Here is a 23375-nt window from a genome sequence, read left to right on the forward strand (position 1 = left end):
TTGTCTTACTAATGTTGTTTGGTCATGTGATTATAGGATATTGTACTTAAATGATTTTAAATTGGAGTGTATTATTTTCTGCTTGAACTGCCTTAGATGAGTAACCAGAGTTTATTGGAAAGCTGAGTAACCAGAGTTTATTAGAAAGCAGAGTAACCAGAGTTTATTAATAAGTTATCTTTGCTTAGAGTATATCGGTCTGCTTATAGTAGCTTTTGTAACTCTCTTAGTATTGGTTAGAATAATAATAAATATATAGATTACATAGTTAGGCACACATAAAATACTAAATCACTGAAAAGGATGCTATGCTATGAACATAATGTTAAGAAGGGACCACTTTCCTCTATGAAAGGAACTTTTGCTCGTCATAACTGTAATCAGTACAATTTCATTTTGAATAAAAATGTTTTTAAACATCCGGACACACATGTTAAATATGAAATTAACCATTATGCTGACTGCAGATCCAGGAATGTGGTATATTTAGCCATATGCCAGAAATGCAGCGGTTTCTATGTTGGAAAGACAAATAGGACACTTAGAGAAAGAATAAGGGAACATGTTTATGCAATCAGTAGGGAAAATGAAGGTAATGCTTTAGCTAAACATGTCCTATGGAATGATACAACACATAGTTTTAAGTTTTTGGTTTTAGAACTTATACATGCCACAGAAAGATTAGGAAACATAGGCAATCACACAGAAAAAGAGGAAGGGAAGTGAATAATTAGGTTACAGGCTGACAAATGACATGGCCTGAATGATAGGGTCTCATTTAAGCCTTTCCTTCTAGAGCGACCCTTGAAGCACTAACTTTCAGAGGCGTAAACATTTTTTGGAAGTACAACATTTTTTAGAAGTATAGGAATACATTTTCTCCAGTGGTATATCATCATAAGTGTATATGAAGCATATGACATTTAACATCTAGCCTAGTTATTGATGTTCTTATGTCACTAATTACAAATTCTAGGAACTACATAGGGTATATATAGGAACAAACATTTATTTATATATATATACATATATACATGCTATTGTTGGATTATAAAGGTGTTTTTTATGTCTTTTCATATGTTGTTCTATATATATACTTTTTATATATATATATATATATATATATATATATATATATATATATATATATGTTTTTATATATATTTTCTAGGTTGGTTATGCAAAGCATTAATTTAGTAGGAAATTTTACAAGAGTGCTTATCATGTGATTTTTATTAGCCTCCTCATTGGCTTATGCTAAAAAGAAAATGGTATTAAAAGGATTTTGAATTTTTTGTAACTGTTTTAAAGTCTGATGAAGCGTCCTTGGAGACGCAAAAGCGCTTACTTTTTTGTTGGAATAAAGAAGTATATTTTTTAACTGACTTTAAGAGGTTTGCTTCAATTGTCGTGGGGTACCTACCATTTCTTTATAAGTTAATAATATCCTCTGAATGGGAATCAATTTAAAATCATTCAGTTTTGAAAAGGCTATACTAAAGATAACTTTGAATTTTAACCAATATTACATACTGAAGAAAATACTTTTGCAGTTATGCTAGACTTGACAATTCTCAACTAACGTTCAAAATAAGTGTTCTACAAGAACAAAGTATGACCAAGGATGATATTTTCGATGGATTTTCTTATGGCTTTCAGTTTTATATGAGCTCAGCTCCAACTTTGCTTGCATGAGATTGCCCTATTAGACCTTTTCCTTCTTTTTTCAGTCTGAGTGATCTCTATAAAGTATAAATTACACGTGTGTGTGTGTGTGTGTGTGTATGTATGTATGTATGTATATATATATATATATATATATATATATATATATATATATATATAGTGAGTCTATTTCTGTCACAAAACTGGCATGTCATACATACATGCAAAGCTCTCCAAGAGGCAATCCAGATCTTTAAAAAAAACCTGCTAAATATTCATCATTATGATCACTGCTGCAGTAGCCTTAACTGGATGGGTTATATCTTGCTATGGCTGTAACAAGTAGGCAGCTTACAAAACTTCAAGGAACCTTCCATGCCCACAAACATTTAGCTCAAGCTTAACAGCCTAAAAAGATGGCTCGGGTGCCAAAATCTTTGCAGCTTTTCTGAAGTTGAAGAACACTCCTCAAAGGCTTTCAAAGATCGACAGTTGGCTAATGCTTTGCTGAGCAGATTAATTCCTTTCTGGGGAAAAAAGCCTCCCACGTCTACTTTTAGGACAGAAAGTGAATTTTTCCTGTGAAAATATCAGTTTTGAACTAAGAAAAAATATTTTACTGACTGTGACGTTACCTTTAATAACATTTAAACAGGAGTTCTACTTTTTACTTTTGTGGAAAAAGTCATTTAAACAAAGTTAAAACTACCTTTTATCTGGTAAAATTTTTTTTTAAACATACATCTTTAATTATCACACAAGACATAGGCAATCAAACATTTATATAAATGAAAAAAATACATTGACATTTTTAGTTGTAAATGTTATATATCACTTATGTTTATCTGCTAAAAAGTTGTTACATTACTTTTGAGGCCTGGGGTGTTTAAAGTTTACTTTACTGTTTTTTGGGGCAATAAAGTTACTTTGTTTCAATTTAGCTGCTTTACTGACTAGTACTGCCAAGCTTCCTTAGGAATCCAGCAACTTTTTCTGCTTAACCATGGAATAACCTACCAGTTCCTGATTTCTAAACAGCCTTTGTCACCACAACAGGCTGCTACAGTGCCTCAGACACGGACGGGTGACTTCTGTGACAATTTCTTGTTTCTCAGACCATACATCTTTTTCCCTTGGCTTCCTCTGGTGTAGCCCATACAGCCACAGTGGATTGGGGGTTAGACAATCGCTGTGGCTGTTGGGGTGCCCTTGGTTGGCAAAGGAAAGTCTCTCCTGTTGGGCTTATGAGAAAGGGGAAGGGAATGCCACTTTACCTATCTAGAATGCTATATATCCCTAGAGAGGTTTTCCAGGCAAAGGGGGGGGGGGGTCTGCTTCTACAGAAATTCCAATCAAAAAGAAGCAAAAATGTAGACATAGTTCTTCTCCTGTCTCAGTCACTTTGGGCTTAGCTCAGGGTTTAGTTCAGGCTCTTGACCCTTTCCAGCTTAGCTATTTTTTGGTAAACGAGATTTTTCATATTTTGAAAAGGTTCAAGACACAGATTTTTTTCAACCCCAAAACAATTGTGAAGGGACACATTCTGCATTCTGTGAAATTAAGGTGGCAATGGACTGAATTTCATATTACTGAACAGGGTAACCTTCTTATTAATTATCACTGCTTGTTCCTTAACTATTTTATTTGATTAAGTACTGCTTAGCTGAACTACTTAAATTGTGGTATTTCCTTGCCTGTCTCTTAATGCCACTTATTTACTTCACCTACCCCCTTTTCTGGTTTCATATTAACATTTCTCTCTCTCTCAAACACAATGAGGTCAGGTACCTGAAACAACCAAGAAACTAGTACAGCAAACACAAGCACCAAGTGGAGGTGACCAAACACAAAGCACGAACCATGAGCCAAAGTGGAAGCAGCTGCAGTTTATTCAGTACATTAATGCAAATCTCCCCACAGCATTTTCGTCCACAGGACTTCTTTAGATGTAACAAAGAAAAGCTGACTGTAGCATTCTTTATAAACCCCACCCTTGAAAATCACGTTAATTGTTTAATGATTGATAATTAAAACACATGGCAATTAATGCAAATACTCTGCTTTCTATAACATTTTGAAAATTCTTTAAAAACATATCACTAAAAGTGCAGGTGAATGAATAATAAGAAGATAAGCAGCAAAGCTTTCTAAAAACATATAAATTGATTGAATTAGAATAGAATGAAAAGTACCTAAAAATATAATAATAAATATAAGTATAAACACACATCATGCATAGCGTGGTGACCAATTTGAAAACACAGTATGAATTAATAATATGTAAATAATGCAAAAATATAAATAATAAATAATGAATCCTATCTCAATTAAATATATGTAGATGTATATAAATGTAAATGTATAAATATATATAAAATGTATAATATATATATAGCATAAATTGACCTGAAAATATATGTAAAAATGTATATAAAAGATGTGATGTATCAAATAAACAGGGAAATGTTTGTATGAATGAATGAATGTACTGAATAAACTGCTGGTGCTTCCACTTGGCTCGTGGTTCGTGCTTTGTGTTTGGTCACCTCCACTTGGTGCCTGTGTTTGCTGTACTAATCTCTCTCTCTCTCTACAGTCCCTTAAACACATTCAAAGGTCCAAAAAAAAAAAAAAAAACCTGAAGCAACTGCCTGCATACAAGAACACAGAGCGGAACCCCGTACAAACCAGTAAAAGCCAGTGCAAGTTCTACTTTTATCAACAGACTGTGAGTAGTGTAGGTCTATTTTAATCTTCTCTCTGTGATACTCCTACTGATTTTTCTGCTGTGCACACTACTGGACCCCCCCCCCTTCTTCCTCCCATTTACTGTAACAAATACATACATTTTTCCAAAGCTTTGCATTTATTTTATATTCTTATAGTTTATCTTGTATATCACATTTATTTTAGATTCTTATATTTTATTCTCCTGTTTATTGTAGCAAATACATACAGTTTCCCAAAGCTTTACATTTATTTTATATTCTACTTCCCTGATGCTCTACTAAATCTGCTTTTGAATTCACAAAGATAAACAGACACCTTTACGTACTGATCTGGGCTAGCTGGTTGATTGAAAAACAAAGTCCTGGCCCATAGCCTCTCCCCCTTTTCTTGTTCTCCTAACATAATTCTAGTGTATGTTTCCTAGCCCTGTCAAACCTGTTTTCTTCACAGCTTTCTCCAAGCCCTGGCTCTTAGCCCCCCCCCTCCTTCTCTCAGTCTCCTAACATAATCTTATTGTAAGCTTCCCAGCCTTGTCAATCCTGTCTATTCCCCTCCCTCTTCTGAGTTTACTTATTCCTCCACTGAGTTGCAGCACCATCTTTAAATACTAAAAACCTCTGCCTGACTACACACTGTTTCTGTCTGTCCCACGGGCATCTCTCAGTAGTGTGCACTTACTGCACGTCTCTTTCTAACCCCCCTGGCATAACTACATTATTTTCCTACTTCTCAGTGAACTGCAGCTCCATACTGGTGCATAAATAATAAAAACAGAAAGATAACATTCAAACCAAAATGATAGGCTGCCCTATTTCTGTAGTTGCTAATCTTCTCACTGATTGTTTTCTGTTTGGCGACTGCTGCTCCTCTCGGAAGGTGTAACCCGCTCCACTTCCCTACCCTGCCTCCAAACCCCACCTGCCCACACTACCTGTACTTTTATACATCCCCTGACTCCTCCCCACCCAACACCTCTCTAATCACAACACACCTAAGCCTGTAGATCTACTTCACCCCAAACATCCACCCCTCCTACAATGCTCTACATAACATCTCTCCCTATAACCCCCATTTGCCCTACTAATCTCTCTCTTCTCTTACCTATCTCACATTTTCCCAACTCTTGTCATAACTCTCACACACACACACACACACACACACACACACACACACACACACACACACACACACACACACACACACACACACACACACACACCACTACATCTTACCATCAACCTCACTTCCCATCCTACTCATCCATCTCACATGAACTCTTTACCTCTAACCCAATGTATTTCTTCAAACCAAAACTGCTCCCAATCCAACCCCCCTGTACTCCCCTCTTAAATGTGGTACCAGAAAATCACTACTCTCACACAACCCAAGCTACCCTTGCCCAACACACTGCCTCAGTCTTCTACTCCACCACATCTCTCTCACTAGCCGGTGACATCCACTCTTACACCAGACCCATTTCTAACATCAATCTCACCAAACCCTCCACTCAACCCACAAACTCAAAGTCCATTCGCCTTACAATACTTAATGCACAAAGCCTAAAAAAACAAAATCCCTAACCTCCATACCACCATTTCTGAAACCTGGCTGAAAACCTATATAAAAGATAGCGAAATCCAAACACCAGATTTCCAAATTATTCGCAATGACACAACCCACAAAAAATGTGGTGGAATAGCAATAATCTACCCCACCTCCGATACCATAACTCCCTTCTCCAATAAAATACCAATCTTTGCCAATGCTGAAATTATAATAGGTTTACTAAAAATAAACACAAGTCCATATGTATCACTGCCCTCTATATTCTCCCGGTGATAATATCAAAACACTTGAAAACATCCTGTCCTGGTTCTCCACAAATATAAAAAATGAAATCTACATACTCGGTGATACCATCAACTGGAATACTATTTACTCTGAAGCCCTGTCCCACAAAATCAACCTGTACAACTTCTCCCAACTAATTCAATCTCCAACCAGACCAAATAAAGATGGTACCTCTGGTACCATCATTGACTGGATCCTAACAACTCACACAAACCTCATCACCAAAGCTGGAACATTACTTGATTCCTCTCAGTGATCACCTACCCACCTTCGCTGACCACCTCCCATCTCCACTGCATAAACACCACCACTGCATCCAAACCTGCAACGTCTCCTCTTTCAACCATCTAACATTCTCTGAATGCTTAAAGCATACTGACTGGTCCCCTCTAAAAACCCTTCCTCTAAATGATGCCATTTCCTATTTTAACCACTCATTCCTAACCCTTCTCAATCAGCATGTCCCCCCTAGAACCAAATGCATCAAAACCAATCCATGCCCATTGTTATCAAAAGATACTAAATGAGCCTTGCAACAAAGGGACAAAAAATGGAAACAATATCAAAAATAAAAACCCTAACACTCTCCTAGAGTATAAGCAAACCTCTCCAACCTTGAAACAGCCGGCCAGTTCAACTCATTCTGCATTGACTGCATAGCTAAACTCTCAGCCTCCTTCCCAACACCCCTCCTCCACCACCCCCTCCTGTCCCAACCACCACCCCAATCATCAACCTTCCTCCACATCCTTCTGCTTCAAGACCATCCCCACAAGCACTATAGAAAGACTTCTCCTCAAACTCAAACCCTGTCGCAATGCACCCAACCACCCATCTTCCTCAATCTGCAGACAGCATTGCCTATCCCATCTCTATTCTTATAAATAGATCCATACAAGAATCATACGTCCCTTCTATCTGGTGCCATGCTTACATCATCTCCCTCCACAAAGGTGGAAAAAATACTGATACCACCAACTTCAGGCCTATTGCCATCCTTTCCCCTCTTTCTAAAATACTAGAGAAAACAATACAAGCACAACTCATGGCACACCTACCACTAAACAATCCCCTTTCCCCTACCCAACACAGCTTCCGCCCTGGCCACAGCACCATGACTGCCCTTCTTTCCTTTCTTGAAACCATAAACCTCGAATGTGACTCAGGCAAGTTCATATCCACACTATTCCTAGATTTGTCAAAGGCCTTTGACACCGTCTCACACACCCTACTTATATCCCAACTCTCCACCCTACACCTCTCTCTCCCACCACCATCACCTGGTTTTCCAGCTACTTGTCCACCAACAAGCTGTCCAATGGAAAATTCAACCTCCCCCTTCCTTCCCACACCCACAGGTGTCCCACAAGGTTCTGTTCTTGTCCCTCTTCTCTTCAACCTATTCATTAACAACTTTCTCCAATCCATCCCAGACTCCTCTATCATCCAATATGCAGATGACTCAACAATCATCTGCTCAGCCTTCTACTTCTCCAAGCTCCTAGCAAAAACCCAACTAGCCATCTCCAAAACAGAAACCTGGATGCAGTCTAACCATCTGGCAACTAAATGCAAATAAAAAAAATTTTTCCCCTACCAAAAACTCCATTGACAAATCCACATTTACCATACAGAGCCAAAACAACATCCACCTTGAAATTGATCCCAACACCAAGCTTCTTGGCATCATTATTGATGAACTAAAATTTGACACCCACATCCACTCCACAGTCAAGAAAATCCACCAAAAGTTAGGTCTCCTCTACAGGCACAACTGCTTCCTAAGCCTCTCTACCTGTCAAACTCTTGCATCCACCTTCCTACTCCCCTTCCTTATGTATGGTGCCCCTCTTTTCACCAATCGCCATATTGGCCTTCGGTCCAAAAACTTGAATCTTGCTATCACAAGATCTCCAAATTTGCAACCAGTTCAAAAACTCATCCCACCACTGCAACTCCCTCCTCACTTATAACTGGCTTGAACTACCTCAGTTACCTACAACTCACCATTGTCCACAAGCTCGTCTTTAAACCTGCCAACTGCCCAGCTCTTGCTACTTCCTTAAAACCTTACATTCCCAACTACTCACTCAGATACAAAACCCCACATCTCCTTCAGGTCCACAAACCTGCATGACGTCCTGGACATCTACTGCTGTCCCACTCCTGAGTTAAACAGTAGTACTCTCACCCCACACACCTATGCAACCTACCTAACCATACAAATTTTAAATCTCAGCTACCCTCTCATCTTTTTTCCAAATGGGAATGCCCTTGCCACCCTCCAACTTAAAACCACCCCCCCCCTCATTCCACCTTGCACTGACTCATCCAACTACCTCTACTATTACTTCATCCCACCCAAAACAATCCCTCCCCTACTAAAAACTAATTTCTCTCTAATATCTATTGTACTGTACTCTCCAATCTCAAATATACTATTACCCTCTCCATGCATAATATTTTCCTAACCTACTAATGGCTAGTAGCTATACAGTTTGAAATGTTAAACCTACAATTGAGTTTATGACAAAAATATTCACTTTATGTAAATGTTGAAATTTCTGTATTGAATTATGTCTTTTCATTTCTGTAACATTGTGACAAGCCAATTGCAAATATCATGGAGCTTATCTGTAAATGTTTAATTAGCTACATGAACTATGTCTTTTTTAACATGTGAAATGTAACTTGCAATTATTGTGAAGCTTTTCTCCCTGGGCCTCCACTGAAAATGGGCTCTTCTTGGCCCAACAGACTTCTCCGGTCATCAAACCTAAATAAATAAATAAAAATAAATAAATATTATGACTCCTCAGGTTTCTGATTCACCTTCTGGGGAAAATGTGGCTTCTGAAGTCAGTTTAAAGGATTTTCTATCTTTAAAACTATTTCCAGAATGAATCAGTTATTCCAGTGGGAACATAAAGACATTCTACTGTCACTGAGGAAATATTATGATTTACTACAACTGGATTTTCCAGACCTTACTCCAATTCCTCCTGTTCTTTCAGCATTGGATGAAGCTTTTATTACAGCCTATAACCTGAATGACATCAAGTTTGCTGCCCCCAAGAAAGCAGATAGCTTGTATAAAGTTCCTCAGGATTATAAATTATGTCCTCATCAAAGTGCAGACCCAGCAGCTATTACTTTAGTGACCCCAGGTGCTGCTAAACATCTGGTTAACACTAATCCCACTCTTTCTGACAAAGATGGGAAAGCATTTGATAGACTTGGGAAAAACGTGTTTGCTTCTGCAAAACTTAGTTTTAGAATTCTCATCTGTCAAGCATATATGTTAAAGTTTATGCTGGTCTCTTTTGAGAGCATGAACAATGTTATGTCATCTGCTTTCTGTTCTTATGAAAAAACTTATTTTTCTAGCTTAATTGCTTTTGTGCAACTACTAACCATTTGAAATATTTTTATGATTCTGCTGATGACACTTCTAGGATTACTGCCACTGGAACCGTTATGAGGAAGTTTGCCTGACTGTAGTCTCAAAACCTTCCAGAAAAATGTCATAACTGATGTTCTGAATTCCCCCTCGAATAGAGAGAAAGTTCTTGGACCCTCTGCTGCAGAGATTCTTAAAAACTGTGATGGCAAAGGTAAGCTGATTCTCTCAGATTTTTCAGCCTTCCTTCTCCAAGTTTCTCAAGGGATTTAATGCTACCCCCGCTACAATCTTCTTTAAAAAGCAAATAAACTTAGGAAGCTCTTGGTAAGCAAACATTTACAAGGCAAAGGCAGTGAGGTCCCAAAAACAAAGGAGGACCCTCCTCCCAAGAACAAGGGACAGTCTAATAAGTCTGAATGACTATGGGCAAGACTCTCCTCCCCAACAAATGTTTATTCTTTCCAGAAAGTTTGATCCTACATTTCTGTCTTTGGCAACAGTTTCCGACAGATGGGTTTTGACAGTAATTAATCCAGGCTACAGATGGAATTGGTAGGTTCTCCATTTGAGTGATTCCCCAGGCTACAGATGGAAGTGGTAGGTTCTCCATTTGAGTGATTCCCCAGGCTACAGATGGAAGTGGTAGGTTCTCCATTTGAGTGATTCCCCATGCTACAGATGGAAGTGGTAGGTTCTCCATTTGAGTGATTCCCCAGGCTACAGATGGAATTGGTAGGTTCTCCAGTTGAGTGATTCTCCATCTGCCAGACTGAACTCTTCATTTCCCTCCTGTTCAGAATATGCAGTCCCAATGAATGACCAAAGTGGTCCCTCCTCCTCTGTTAGGGGAAGGGCTTTATTCAAAGACGTTTCTGGTGCCATAGAAAGAAGATTATTGCAGATCAGTTCTGGTTCTTTCCTTTCTGATCTTGTTTGTGATGGTGTCCCTTATTTTTCCTCATTTCAGGTTTCTGGTGAACCCTAGATTTAAAATGCGAGTATCATCACATGCCTATAGATCCAATTTTCAGATGTTTAAGGTTTTCTGTATCACATTATCAATTTGCTGCATTACTCTTTGTGAATACCTTTGGCGCAGTAGATAGACCAATGTGTTTGGCTCCTGTGATAACCTACTGCAGATTACAACGTATTCAAATTTAGATGACTTGCTTATCTTTGCAGTCTTTTTCAAAGTGTCAAAAGTCTCTCGCCATGTAAAGGATCTCTAGACAGACTGGGGTTTGAGGAGATGATAAAGTCTTGTTTGACCCCTCTCACAGGATTGTTTTCCAGGATACCTCAGTTCAAAGAGTTTTTCTTCCACAGGAAAAAGTATATCTGTACCTAAAGCTATTCCCGAGGTTTTCAACTCAGACTACTGTTTCAGTCAGGGAATTTCTCAGGATTCTGGGTATCACCATTTCTATTCTTCCAATAATTTTACTTGCAAGACTCTTCATGAGAAAAATCCAATGGTACCTGACATCTGTGTGGTCCCATCAACATCCCCGGACATTCCAGATTACAGTTTTGGCATTTGTGAAAAGGGAGATTTTTTTTTTCATGGAGACATCAAATTTATCAGAATCCAGGTCTTCCATCTTCCCTAACCTCCCTTCCTGCTAGGTCTTGTTCAGTCTCCAACAGATACTTCAGACTTTGCTTGGGGAGCAGTGTCTATGGCAATAAAAGTGCAAGGTCTTTGGAATAGAAAAGACAAACCAAAGCACAAACAAACGGAGTGTGGCATACCAAGTCTCCTACAAAACAGGTGGTGTTCTCCTTGGGATCTTAACTTTCTGTTATAAAAACGAACCCGTTCTCCACTTCAACCAGCTCATTAGGCTTAACATGGTAAGAACAGTATCTGAGTTGGGAGCTGCTATGTTGGGTTATCTTTATCTCACTTTCAACAAAAATAGGGTCTCCTCAGAAAATAATACTTTACTTATACCTAAAGTAGTACCAGTTTACTTTGAGCCAAGCTATCCATCTCTATATCTTCTTTCCAGAACCTAGAAGTCAGAAAGGATATGCCATACCTTGGATGTCCACAAACAAGTCAGAAGATACCTTGACCGAACAAAATCTTTCAGGAATTCCGATCAGTCATCACTTCTTGTGATGGTAAGAGAAGACGACAACCTGTGTTAAAAGAGACTACTTCTAAGTGGTTGTCTCATGCAATTACATTTTGTTATACTCACAGCATGACACTTCCAGACAGGTTCATTCTACTAGGGTCTTGGCTTCATCTGTGGCTTTTAGAAAAGGGTTTGATTCTAGAAGTATTCTAGAAGGAACAACTTGGTCTTCTGTGCACACTTTTACAAAGCACTGTAACTGGATTCCTTTTCTAAGTCTAGGCCAGGCTTTGCTGGGATCATTCTGCAGGGGCTCCTGGACCCTCCTCCTCCCACTCAGGCTAAGCTATGGTAATTTACCCATACAGCTAAGGCTACTGCAGCAGTGATCTTAATGATGTGTATTAGTACATTTGTGTAATAAAACTGACCATAACAGTCTACGTTTCAATGATCACTGCTGCAGTTAACAGCTCCTTCCCTCCATTCCCCTTATTTTCGTATGTTTTTGTTACTGGGGTGAAGACCATTATTTTTATTTTCCAAGAGTTGTTATTGTTAGGGCTTTAGGCACCCACATTCTGCTGGCATGAAATCTCGGAATGGCTTGGCACCCAAACCTGTCTAATCAGAACAGCTTGAGCTGTTTGGATGCTTGGAAGGTGCCCTGATCCTTTGGAAGCTGGCTGGCTGTTATATCCTTAGCAGGATATACCTCAATGGCTGTAATATCCTTAACAGGATATATCTCATACATTTACTGTTTTGGTAAGTTTACTTTCACAACTGTACCTTCTTCATATTCAGCTTGTCCACACTAGTTTACTGCATTCAGAAGACAGAGCAAAACCAAGCAAAGGCAACTGATTTGTGCAGTTAATTTTATACTTGCATTTCTGTTGCTGCAATAAGGGTTGCATAAATTGAGAAAAAAGAAAACTATTTTTACTTGAGTACTTTTACTTACTACAATAACGTTCATCAGAGTTGTCTTCACAATCAGTGACACCATCGCATTCTGCATTTACTTTACTGATGCATTTGTTGTTTTCACAGACATATGCAGCATTTGTACAAGGAACAGTGGCTGAAAGGCAGAACAACATAACTTTAGAATTAATATTCACGAAACTACTAAATACAAAGTAACTGCTTTAAAAATTAGACTGTTAAATTACAGAAAGGCTTAGCAGGCCTACAACAGTGTGCATCTTGGTATAATGATGTGTGGAATAACCTGAACCATCATATCTCTAAATAAGGGAATGGCAGTGCTAGTCCTAAACAATTGAACGTCTTTTCAAGGGATGGTGTGGATTTTTTTTCTTCATGAAAGAAATACCAGATTAAAAGGATAAAAATCTTCATCAAAGATATGACACACTGACGTGATTGAGTTACATCTCAGTGCATCCCCCACCTCTGGTGCAGACTTCTACATCAAACTGAGAAGTACCTTTGTGACTTTCAAGGTAAACTTAACTAACTGGATCAGGAGGCTCAAATTCTCCAAAGTTTTATCTTGTATTGCCCTCCTTGAGGCTGGAAGAAAGTGTTGAATATGGGTTATTGACTAAGCTTGCGTTGGACTGAAAACTGATTACTTAGTACTCACCTACGAACCTATAAAAAGACAATAGTTCACCTAATCAGGATGATATCTGATGGAAATGACACTGCAAGAATATGTACACCCAAGTATCACTGCATGCTGGGTTAAAGGGAAGCTCAAGGAATGCCTCTATTGCAACGAAATGGAAACAGCATTTCCACTATGTAGGGATACTTAAGGCAGTGTTTAACCAGCAAGAAGGTCTGGTGTCTACCAGAGTTTCAGAACACAGTTTGCACTCCCATACATACATTTCTTCAGTCATTTCTTCAAACAGAGGAAAGAAGGCTCTGCCTCTTCATTCTTTTCTCCCCCTTATCAGCTGCTCCTGTATCTGGGTCACTAATCGAACCTAGGAAGTCTGGGTAACAGTTACTGCTTTATCCTTCTATTCTGCAGAACAGACCTAATTTTTAAATAAATGTTATTAGTTGAAAACATACATCCATTTTAATCTATAATCTTGAAAGGTCAGCATTGTTTTAACACTGTTCACTGTTACTGTTATGATACTGGGCCATATACCAGGGGAAAAAAGGTGAAGCCACAAAACGTAAGAACTACAATAAACAACTGCATGGTAATGAAAGCGTACAGGGTATTGCAATGAGGTACTAGTGGCAACAGCATTTTAAAAGAAAGAAAAAGGAAACCTTTCTGTGGAGGTAACAGTATGCACCTTTGGCATGCTCAAGTCTACAATGACACAGGCAGTACAGAGGTAGGGAAGAGTAGCTTGGAAATCTTGCACCATAAACTGTCTAAAAATAAAGTTATTTAATCATTTTACTCAAAGAAAAGACTGGGAGAAATGGATGGGATTAGAGGTTCTCACGGGTTCTTAAAAGCACTAGGTTAGAGGACAGGTCCTTTCAAGTTGCCAGAGGAAATTAAAGTTCAAGGAGGAACCATCCTTATGATACTGAGCAAACCAGCATAATGAAGGCAGAACAGCATAACAGCCAAATGATTTAGTTTTCCCAAGTATAAATGAGAGTTGTTCAGGACCTGTCTCTCACACTGTGGCAATTTGCCATGGCTTATCTGTGAGGAGGCATGGTGATCAAACCAAACAAATTTCGTAGTAACCGAACCATTTTTGAACACGAAAAAGAGGTAGAAGATTTATTAAGTAGTACAGGGGTTCCCACAGGTTTGTGACTTGTGTTGTCTGTTAAACCTGCAGATCATATTTTTAAGAAACTTGTATCTGCATCTGACATGAATAACCTTTATCTGCCACATCTGTTATGGCATAAAACAGATACTCTTCGGATTTTCATGCTGCTAAACCATTAGGGTTATCTGCATGTAAAGACTTGCATTTAGTTATTTTAAAGATTATATTGGGGGTGAAGCCATTTTCCTGGTAAACTGCAACTGGCCCAATCATAAGCTGGAAAATGACAATGAGCCACAGTAATGCTGAACTCTCTTTTAGTGCAAGTAAATTGCTGCACAGTGAAAACTGGGTCATGTTTAAAGTTAAAAAATACAGTTTATGGAAGTCTTAGCATAATAAAGGGAAGTGTATTGCTTTGGGTATTCAATTATCTTTAATCCTTATTGGTACATTATGTTTCACACTTTTGTATAGCACAAGCAATGTCTCCAGTTGAAGCTAGATCTAGCCCTCCCGTACCATTACAAGCTCTGTTTTGTCATGCATTTTACAGGTTTTTCGACCCCTAAATTATTCACAGCTGTTTCAGTTATTATTGCCTTTTCTATTCATGTTTTTATTGCTTGAACTTTCTGACAGCTGGGATTTCTTATTTAAATGTTAACTGTGTTTTGCCTTGCTGTACCTTTGTCCTACTATTTACTTGTTTTCAAGTTTTATCCAAGTTCTATGCTCTTTTTTTAAAGAAAATAATGTGAAATACTGGCTCGCATAACTGTCGGCCATTTCATGAAAAAAACAAGAAAAAGTTTCAAATCTCTCTTAAGATTTCCTCTGCATGAAAAAGCCCAAGAGAACTGCAAAACTGGGAAAACACGTATGAAAAATAAACTCAATGGATTACAGTTGTATCAAATTAAAAAAGTGTGTATGTGAAGAAATTTCAGAAGATAAAAGTACCCTTTAAAGGGGCAATTAAACTCTGACATGGCAGCTGCTTTAACTCCTCTCCCATGATCAATACGGTTTAGGAAATACTACCGTTTAATTGGAATAGATCTTATGACTTCAATGGAACAGTGAAAGCACTCATCTAAATCAAAGTCTGATCAATGCAACTGATGCCTGGTTGATCATTCTGAGAAGACTTAGATGAATATCTAGACTTTAATATACTTAGTATGTTTGTACTGTACTGCTCGCTATACTCACATTGGTTTCTCTGCTTGCTTTTACTGGAATACCACTTTCTACTTGGCTTACCCTTCATGAATCTTGACATTGTTAAGAAAATGGCAACAGAAGACACACAGTGTGATAGAACACTATATTAGATTGCAGGATAGGTTAAAGCTGGTTATGCCCACTGTAAAGAAACATGCACAAAAAGCCCAAAAGAAGCAACAATAATTTTATAATAAAAATGCTCACCTTGGAGAATTCAACAGATGATGAGATAATAGTGTTAGTGCCCTCAATGGAAAATAAATTCCTGGCTAGATAAAAAGGGACATTTGAGGTCACTGAAAGAATAAATGTAATAAACTACAAGACTAGACAGCAATAAAACAGAAAGGCTATGAAAATGCTCTGGCAGTTGGGCACAGAGGGTTTCAACTCTGAGCTGCAGATCCTGTGGTACAGGGTTCGATTCCCTCAGCCCCAAGCCGTTAGGGTATGCTGAAATTAATGGGGGCATATTCACTTTTAATTGAAAGACATAGATTCATCTACACGTCTTGCAGAATTAATGACATAATACCACAGAGTGTGACATCCCTGAAGGAAGAACAAGACCTTAAGGTCACACCATCAATCTTGTAGTGTTTTGCAAAGTATGCAGTGAAACCCATGTCACAGCAGCACAAATGTCATTCACTGACAGGTTTCTACAGAAAGCCATAGAGATAGCCATGAATCTGGCTAAATGGGTTCTGGGTTTATCTGGAATCGTCTTATTACTAGAAACACAACAACTAATACAATATACAGTCAGCTGGACAGTAAAATTTAGCAGCTGTTTGATCCAAAGGATATGAAAAGCTTAATCATTACAATTTTTTGTCCTATGTAAATAGAATCTCATACGTTCATAAGTAAATACTAGGCTAGCTGCCCTGGTGGGCCATTTTAAGCCTAAACAATTTTCCTTTTTTGTGCTCAAAATAATCTATCCCATTTGGTTATATACTGGCCTTACCCACCCTATGGTCAGTAATTATATTTTACCCCAAATAAGGGTAACTGGGATCATACCATAGATATTGTGGGGGGACACATACATGGGTTAAAGTATTTATGAGCTGCCTCTGTCCATTAGAAGCACAGGGGGCAGTCTTGGGGTAATTATTTTGTTTCTCATCCATAGCTCTAAGTTGTACTTGAAAATGGACAGGGATAAATGTTATTTTATGTGGCTGGAGAGTCTTTTCTACAGCAGCGGTATCCCTCCAAACCATTCTGTTGATGTTGCAGAACAGGTTTACGTCACTAGACAGAGTACTTTTGATGCCAGTAATTGGTCGGAGGATGCCTTGTATGCCAAACACAGGTCACCTCTTGGTAGGATAGAGAGTACAGTGACAGGGCTTTTAGTTGGTCCATGTAGGACATATTGTTTAGGCCTTGTATCCTTTTAGTAAGGTATCTCTGTGGGCATTCTAGTTGTTGCATGTATCTGAACTGATACATACCAATGGGGGAATTGTATTCAGTGATTTACCTAACAAACACTGAGTAAAGGGAGACAATGACATCCCTAGATCTAGACAAAATCTCTTTGCTTATAAGCTGTGCAATGTAGAAGGACTTTCTTGCAACAATAGACACATGTTGGTCAAAAGTTAGGTCACTGTCTGCACAAGTTATCAAGTCCTGAACTACTGGGCCAGCTCTTAGGAGCTTACTGTCAGTGTAGTAGTTCCCTGGAGTAGATGACTTCCCAAAAATTACAATCATGACTGACTTTTTTGGCATTTAGTTTCAGACCATGATTTTGACACCATTTATTTATTTGAGACGTACAATCCTACAGAATGGCTAAAATCATTTGGGGATTCAACTACTCCTTTTTTCAAATATAATTTTTATTGAGTTTTACAAGGTTCATAGACCAAACAATACAATAAAGCATAACACAATATATCCAGACACAAAACCTTGCTATGCATAGAGACAGTAACTAGGTGAGTAAACAGAGATTTTAACACAGCAAAGCATATAACAAAAACTAAGAGAGACATACAACCGTGCTACTACAAAAGGTATGCATTAAAGATGAAATGTAATATTTAGACCCCCTTATAATATATGTGATAAAAGATAGGATATGTTTATCCTTAGTTAACTGCAGTAGAAGAGAGAAATAGAAAAAGGGAGAAGAGATATGTAAAGCTTATTTATGTGCAACATGACGAAGGAGGTGTACTGCTAATTTATCACTATTTAGACCATGGATGCCATATCTGAGTAGATCAAAGAACATCACACAATCATGCTTGTTAGTATAGTATAATCAGTATTCACATGTCATATGACTAACAATTACATGTAAAGAGGTATTCATAAATTGTATTTATACTTAAGAATGTTGTATGATATTTATTTAGCTGTAATTAAATCAAAGAGACTGCACCGGTAATTCTGGAAATAATCTTTTTTTTTTTTGCTACTAGAACAAAGTTTGTGTAAAGATACATACTTAATTGGCATTTTTGGAAATTATCCCAAGAGATTAAAGATTGGTTTAGCTAGTTTTTAGCTATACAATATTTGAGATCATCACAAACTGTAGTTAGGATGTGTTTACGGACACCTGTTATGGATTTAGGGGTTATATTCAAGATTGTGGTTCGTCAACAGAAGGTAGTCTTCTCATAACCCATTTTTTTCCAATTGGATCCTGAGAGAGTACCAACGTTTATATATATATTTTAGGAAGCAGAAAGGCCAAGATAAATTTTTGTTACATCCAAATTTCTTTAGGACTGCTGAAGTATAATGAGTTATTATTAATCAAAAGCTGGGTATAAATTAGATTTTTAAAAGGGGTTAGATTTAAGGTGTTGCAAATTGCATAATATCTGAAATTAGTTGAGATTTTGCCATACAAGTCATCCCAATATGTGGAGTAAAGGATTGATGATTGCTATTTGATGTTAATAAAAATCATTTTGTTCTTGAGGGAAAGGGTTTTCATAATTGATTGCATTAGGGCTATTTCATGCTCTTACGCTTTGATGTTTGCATATTTTAGTTTTATTAAAGATTTAAGTTGTCTTAATATGGGGTCATAGTTACTTGGAGCCCTAAATTGTCCTTTGACAGCAGCAAAGTTTAAAGGATGATGAAATTGCCATACCGTGGCATTTTTAATTAGGGGAAAATTGGTTAAATCTATAATTTTATTATTTATTTATGATTTGGATTTAGGTACTGGTTGGAGAAAAAGGAGGGTGCCTTGTAAATTCAGAGATCGCAACAGTTCTTGAAAGATATTTACTTTGTTTTTAATGCAGGGTGAATTTTAGGTGTGTGTTTATTATCAAGCATTATATATGTGATAGAGTTAGGGTTTAATTTGAGGGATTGTAGATAACTATGCCAGATTTTAACCCAGATTGGGGTCCATGTACCTGCAGTTGGTTTGTAGCTTGTGACTTGAATTAAGTGGCTTGCATTTATTATGTTGTAGTAGAGATTAAAATCAGGGAGGCTCAGTCCACCTTTTTCTTTTGGTAGTATAAGATTTTTGTAGCAGATTCTGGTTGATTTAGGGAACCAAAGGAATTTTGAGATGGTAGTTTCCATTTTGTTGAAGTAATTGGGTATAGTTAAATTTATGGAGTTTAGATGGAATAGTATCCTAGGCAGAATGTTCATTTTAACAATAGCAGTTTTGCACAGTAAGGATAAATTGATGTTTTTCCATCTAGATAGGTCTTGATTTATTTGTTCCCAGATTTTTAATAAATTTCCTTTCATTAAGTCCTGATGCGTGTGCATAAAGATTATTCATAGGTACTTAATTGTGTATTTGACTGGTATGTCAGACAGAGGGAAATATGATTCTAGGTGTTTGTGAGGATTTAATGGAAAACTAGAAGATTTTGAGGGATTTAATTTGTAATTAGCAGTGGTAGAAAAGTAACTTATTGATTTACAAATTTTGTGCAGATCACTTTTCGAAAGCTCGAAGTAGATATTTAAATTGTCCGTAAATGTTGAGTATTTTACTCTATGTTGAAAACTCTTGGAATGTGGTGATAAGTTTTTTGGTTGATAAGTAGTAGGAGGGGTTCTATATAAATATTAAAAAGGTAGGGTGAAAGGGGCAACCCTGTCTAGTTCCATTAGTAATTTTGATAGGGTGCGACATTGTTTTATTTATGAATAGGGATGTAGTAAGCATTGTTATATAGCATTTTAATTATATTTATGATAAATTCAGGGAAGTTGAAGTATCACATGGTCAAAAATAAAAAGTTCAGATCTACATTGTCAAAAGCTTTGGTAGCATCCAGCATAAGTGTGTATCTCAAGTGTTTGTCATTTTTTTAGTAATAACATTAGTATATCTAGAGTGAGGGTATTATCACAAAGTTGTCTATGTTTCATGAAACCTAGTTGCTCAGGGGAGATGACTGAAGACAGGACCTTCTGCATTCTACTTGCCAGAATAGATGTCAGAATTTTAATGTCTAAATTAATAAGAGCAATGGGTCTCTAACTAAGAGGGGTGGATTTGTCAGAGTTAGGTTTCAAGAAAAGAATTGTTTTAGAGTTATTCAAATATTTATCAGTGATCCCTTTAAGAATGATATAGTTGTATAGATTAAGAATAATTCTAATAAGTTGGCTGCTAAGCATTTGGTAGAATTCTCCTGTAAACCTGTCTGGCCCTGATGCCTTGTTAGGTTTAAGCTTTTTGATTGCTAATTTTATTTCATTTAGTGAGACAGGACTAGTTAATAGGTTAAGTTGCATGTGTTTTAATTGGAGAAAGGTTAAGTTGTCTAGGAATTTTTTATAGATATTGTGAGTTTGTTTTTGAGGGTTATATCTTTCTCTAAAAAATTCTGTGAAGGAGTTTATAATGTCAGAGTTACTGTACAGAATTTTATCTTTGTAGTTTATTTCTGATATAAAGTTGGGGGTATCTTTGATGTGTATTAGTTTGGCTAGTGTTTTGGAGGGGATTTGTGCCCATTCCGATATCTATACAGTAGTCTTAGCTCAGCTAAAGATTGCTTTTGTTGGTGGACTGTATATATAAATATTTTTTGAGTCTCATGTAGTCCAAAGAGTATTTGTTTTGGAGTTGTAGATCAATCTCTGTATACTCTTTGACAAGGTCAGTACTATAACTTTGTTCCCTTGTTTTATATAAGGACTCTTTTTGGATAAGGATCCATCTAATAACAGTTTTGGCCGCAGCCCATTGAACATCAAAAGGGATGGAAGACATAAGAGGATTCAAGCTTAAATTGTTTAAGATATTGGTTTATTTCATTTAGAACATAATTTTTTTAGGATATTGATATTTAGTGTCCAGGTGGGATTACTTCCATTGCAGTTACTATGGTGTGTTGGACTGATACTTAAAGATATATTAGAGTGATCTGAAAGAGCTCTTGCCTCAAGGGCAAAGTTGTTGATTTTATTTGAGAAAACGTCTGAAATTACGAAAAAGTCAATTCTGGACCAGACTTTACGCGATGCAGAGAAGTATATTTGTTGGCTACTCTATCATGATTAAATATTAGGAATGGGTCTATTAAATTGAAATTATTTATCAAGTCTTGTATAAATGCAGTTAGTTGGGGGGGTTGTTTCCTACTTTTCTTTGAGCTATCATTTAAGGGGTCAATAAGTGCATTCCAGTCGCCTCCTAAAATGAAGTAATGATTGGTATATTGTAGCAATATATTGTAGATTTTATATATAAATAGATGCTAGTTTGTACACGGACTGCATATATGAAGAAATAGTAAAGGGCTATTCAATTGGGGGTAGAACAGGTGAAGAGACACTACCGGCCATTGATTTAAAGGTTAAGATTTCCCCAGGGAAGTTTTTTTTTAAATAAGATGGCAATGCCTTTTGATGAAAGACTATTGCCAGCTGATACAATCTGTCTGATCCAGTTTCTTTTCCTATATTGTCCCACTGGTCATTTGTCAGGTGTGTCTCTTGTAGATAGAAAATACTAGACTTGTCTTGGTAAATTAAATGCATAATCATTTTTTTTTATTTTCATGAAGACCATTTATATTCCAAGAATTAATTGTAATCATTATAGCTTAGAAATTCAAGTGTTGAGTATTCTTGTTCATGTGGTAATAGGGAAGGTGATGTGATGAGACTTGTAATGTTACTAAACTTAATGTTAGTTGATATCCTAGTTAGTTTAAATAGAATGGCATCCATGTACCCGACGACAAACCTAGCGCCTACCCACAAATCTCCCTGTAATAGTCTTATATACCGTACATAAGACTGATTATTGCTAGTGGCAAAACTATTTTGTAAGTAAAGAGTAAAGTTATAAAGTAGTAGGGAGAAAACAGTGATAACCCAAATGTTCCAAGTGTCAGTAAGCATTGGACTGCCCACCCTCATGCTGCTCCATGAATAATTTAAATTAACCTGAAATTAAAATAGACAGAGTGCGCCACAACACTAGAAATAAATATGGGAATAACTCATTGTTTCACACAAACATAATATTATGACATAAAAAGTTAGCACCTCTATAACACTAGTCAGGAAATATTTTTTAACTAGTCAAAAGCTAAACCGTATTAAACTATAAAATAGGAAACATGTATGCTTGCCCCTTTGCTTTAACCATACAACCTGTCCAAAGTATGGCTAGCTAATATGCGTGTCCTTCCTCAAAAAATCAGAACAGTAATCTACTTAGGCTTCTAAATCTGCTACCTCTGCTTAGGATCAAACCAGATAAGATACCCACATTACAAAACATTGCAATATGATTGTTATAATCAAAATAATTGCCCTTAACCCTCCGAATTGTGTAGTGGAAAGGGGAGAATAACACAAAACAATAAATGCAATATGCTAAGGAGAGAAAACACACCGTTGAAAAAACATGCAACATTTATAACATTTTTTAACATCTCATATGAGAAAGTAAAACATGCCTATGTATTTAGACAGTTGAACAAAAAGTACAATGGATTACTTCCAAGACTTCTTATGTTAAAAATGCAGACATATACATTACTGAGCAGTTAATAGTAAGAGCAAGCTTGTGTGTATGTGTGTGTGTGTGTGTGTGTGTGTGTGTGTGTGTGTGTGTGTGTGTATGTGTTTAAGAGTGCATGTGTGTTAGCTCATCAGTTATATATGTAACCATTTGACTACACAGACTACAAACATAATATATATTATCCCCCATTTGGTTGAATGAGGCATTTTGTTTTTAACAGAGGGGGTTTTAACTGATATATTCAACAGAGGTGGATGAGAGAACATGTGTAATGTGGATACCTGGTACAATATATGCCTGGGTAATAGAACATTGAGATGGGCCAGAAAGCTGGAGAAAAGGCTCATAGTACAAGGATTAAGCCCAGGAATGTTACAGGGATCCTCCAAAACCAAAAAGCAAACAGACCTGTGCTCCATCACAGCAAAAGGAATGGAAGACGACCACCGAGATGGCTGAGAAGCAAAGGAAGCCTTTAAAAGTAATCAAGGTAAGTTGTTTATCGATGTTTGCTGGCCACAAAGGTAGTTTGATTGTCATTGCATCTTGATTGCAGAGGCATGAAGACTAGTTAGAGAAGAATTTCTGTGATTTAGGTTTTGATTGCCAGAGTAGGAGGTTTTACAGTCAAGTTTCAGTCTGTTGTTCTGTTTCCAATTAATTTAACTGTC

At 37.2% G+C, this 23375-nt stretch overlaps 1 protein-coding gene across 2 annotated transcripts in view; it reads right to left on the minus strand.

Annotated features, from left to right (window-relative positions):
- The window catches only part of LOC122809158 (suppressor of tumorigenicity 14 protein homolog), a 1180509-nt gene that overhangs the window by 201901 nt on the left and 955233 nt on the right, over positions 1 to 23375 (minus strand). For both annotated transcript variants that reach the window (XM_044080444.1, XM_044080445.1), the window contains exon 15: positions 12704 to 12823. In XM_044080444.1, coding sequence (XP_043936379.1) covers positions 12704 to 12823 — 120 coding nt within the window. The remainder of the gene's footprint in view (positions 1 to 12703; positions 12824 to 23375) is intronic.

The sequence above is a fragment of the Protopterus annectens genome, chromosome 8.part0 (genome assembly GCF_019279795.1).
Source record: "Protopterus annectens isolate FY-2018-M chromosome 8.part0, PAN1.0, whole genome shotgun sequence".
Taxonomy (NCBI): Eukaryota; Metazoa; Chordata; order Ceratodontiformes; family Protopteridae; genus Protopterus; species Protopterus annectens.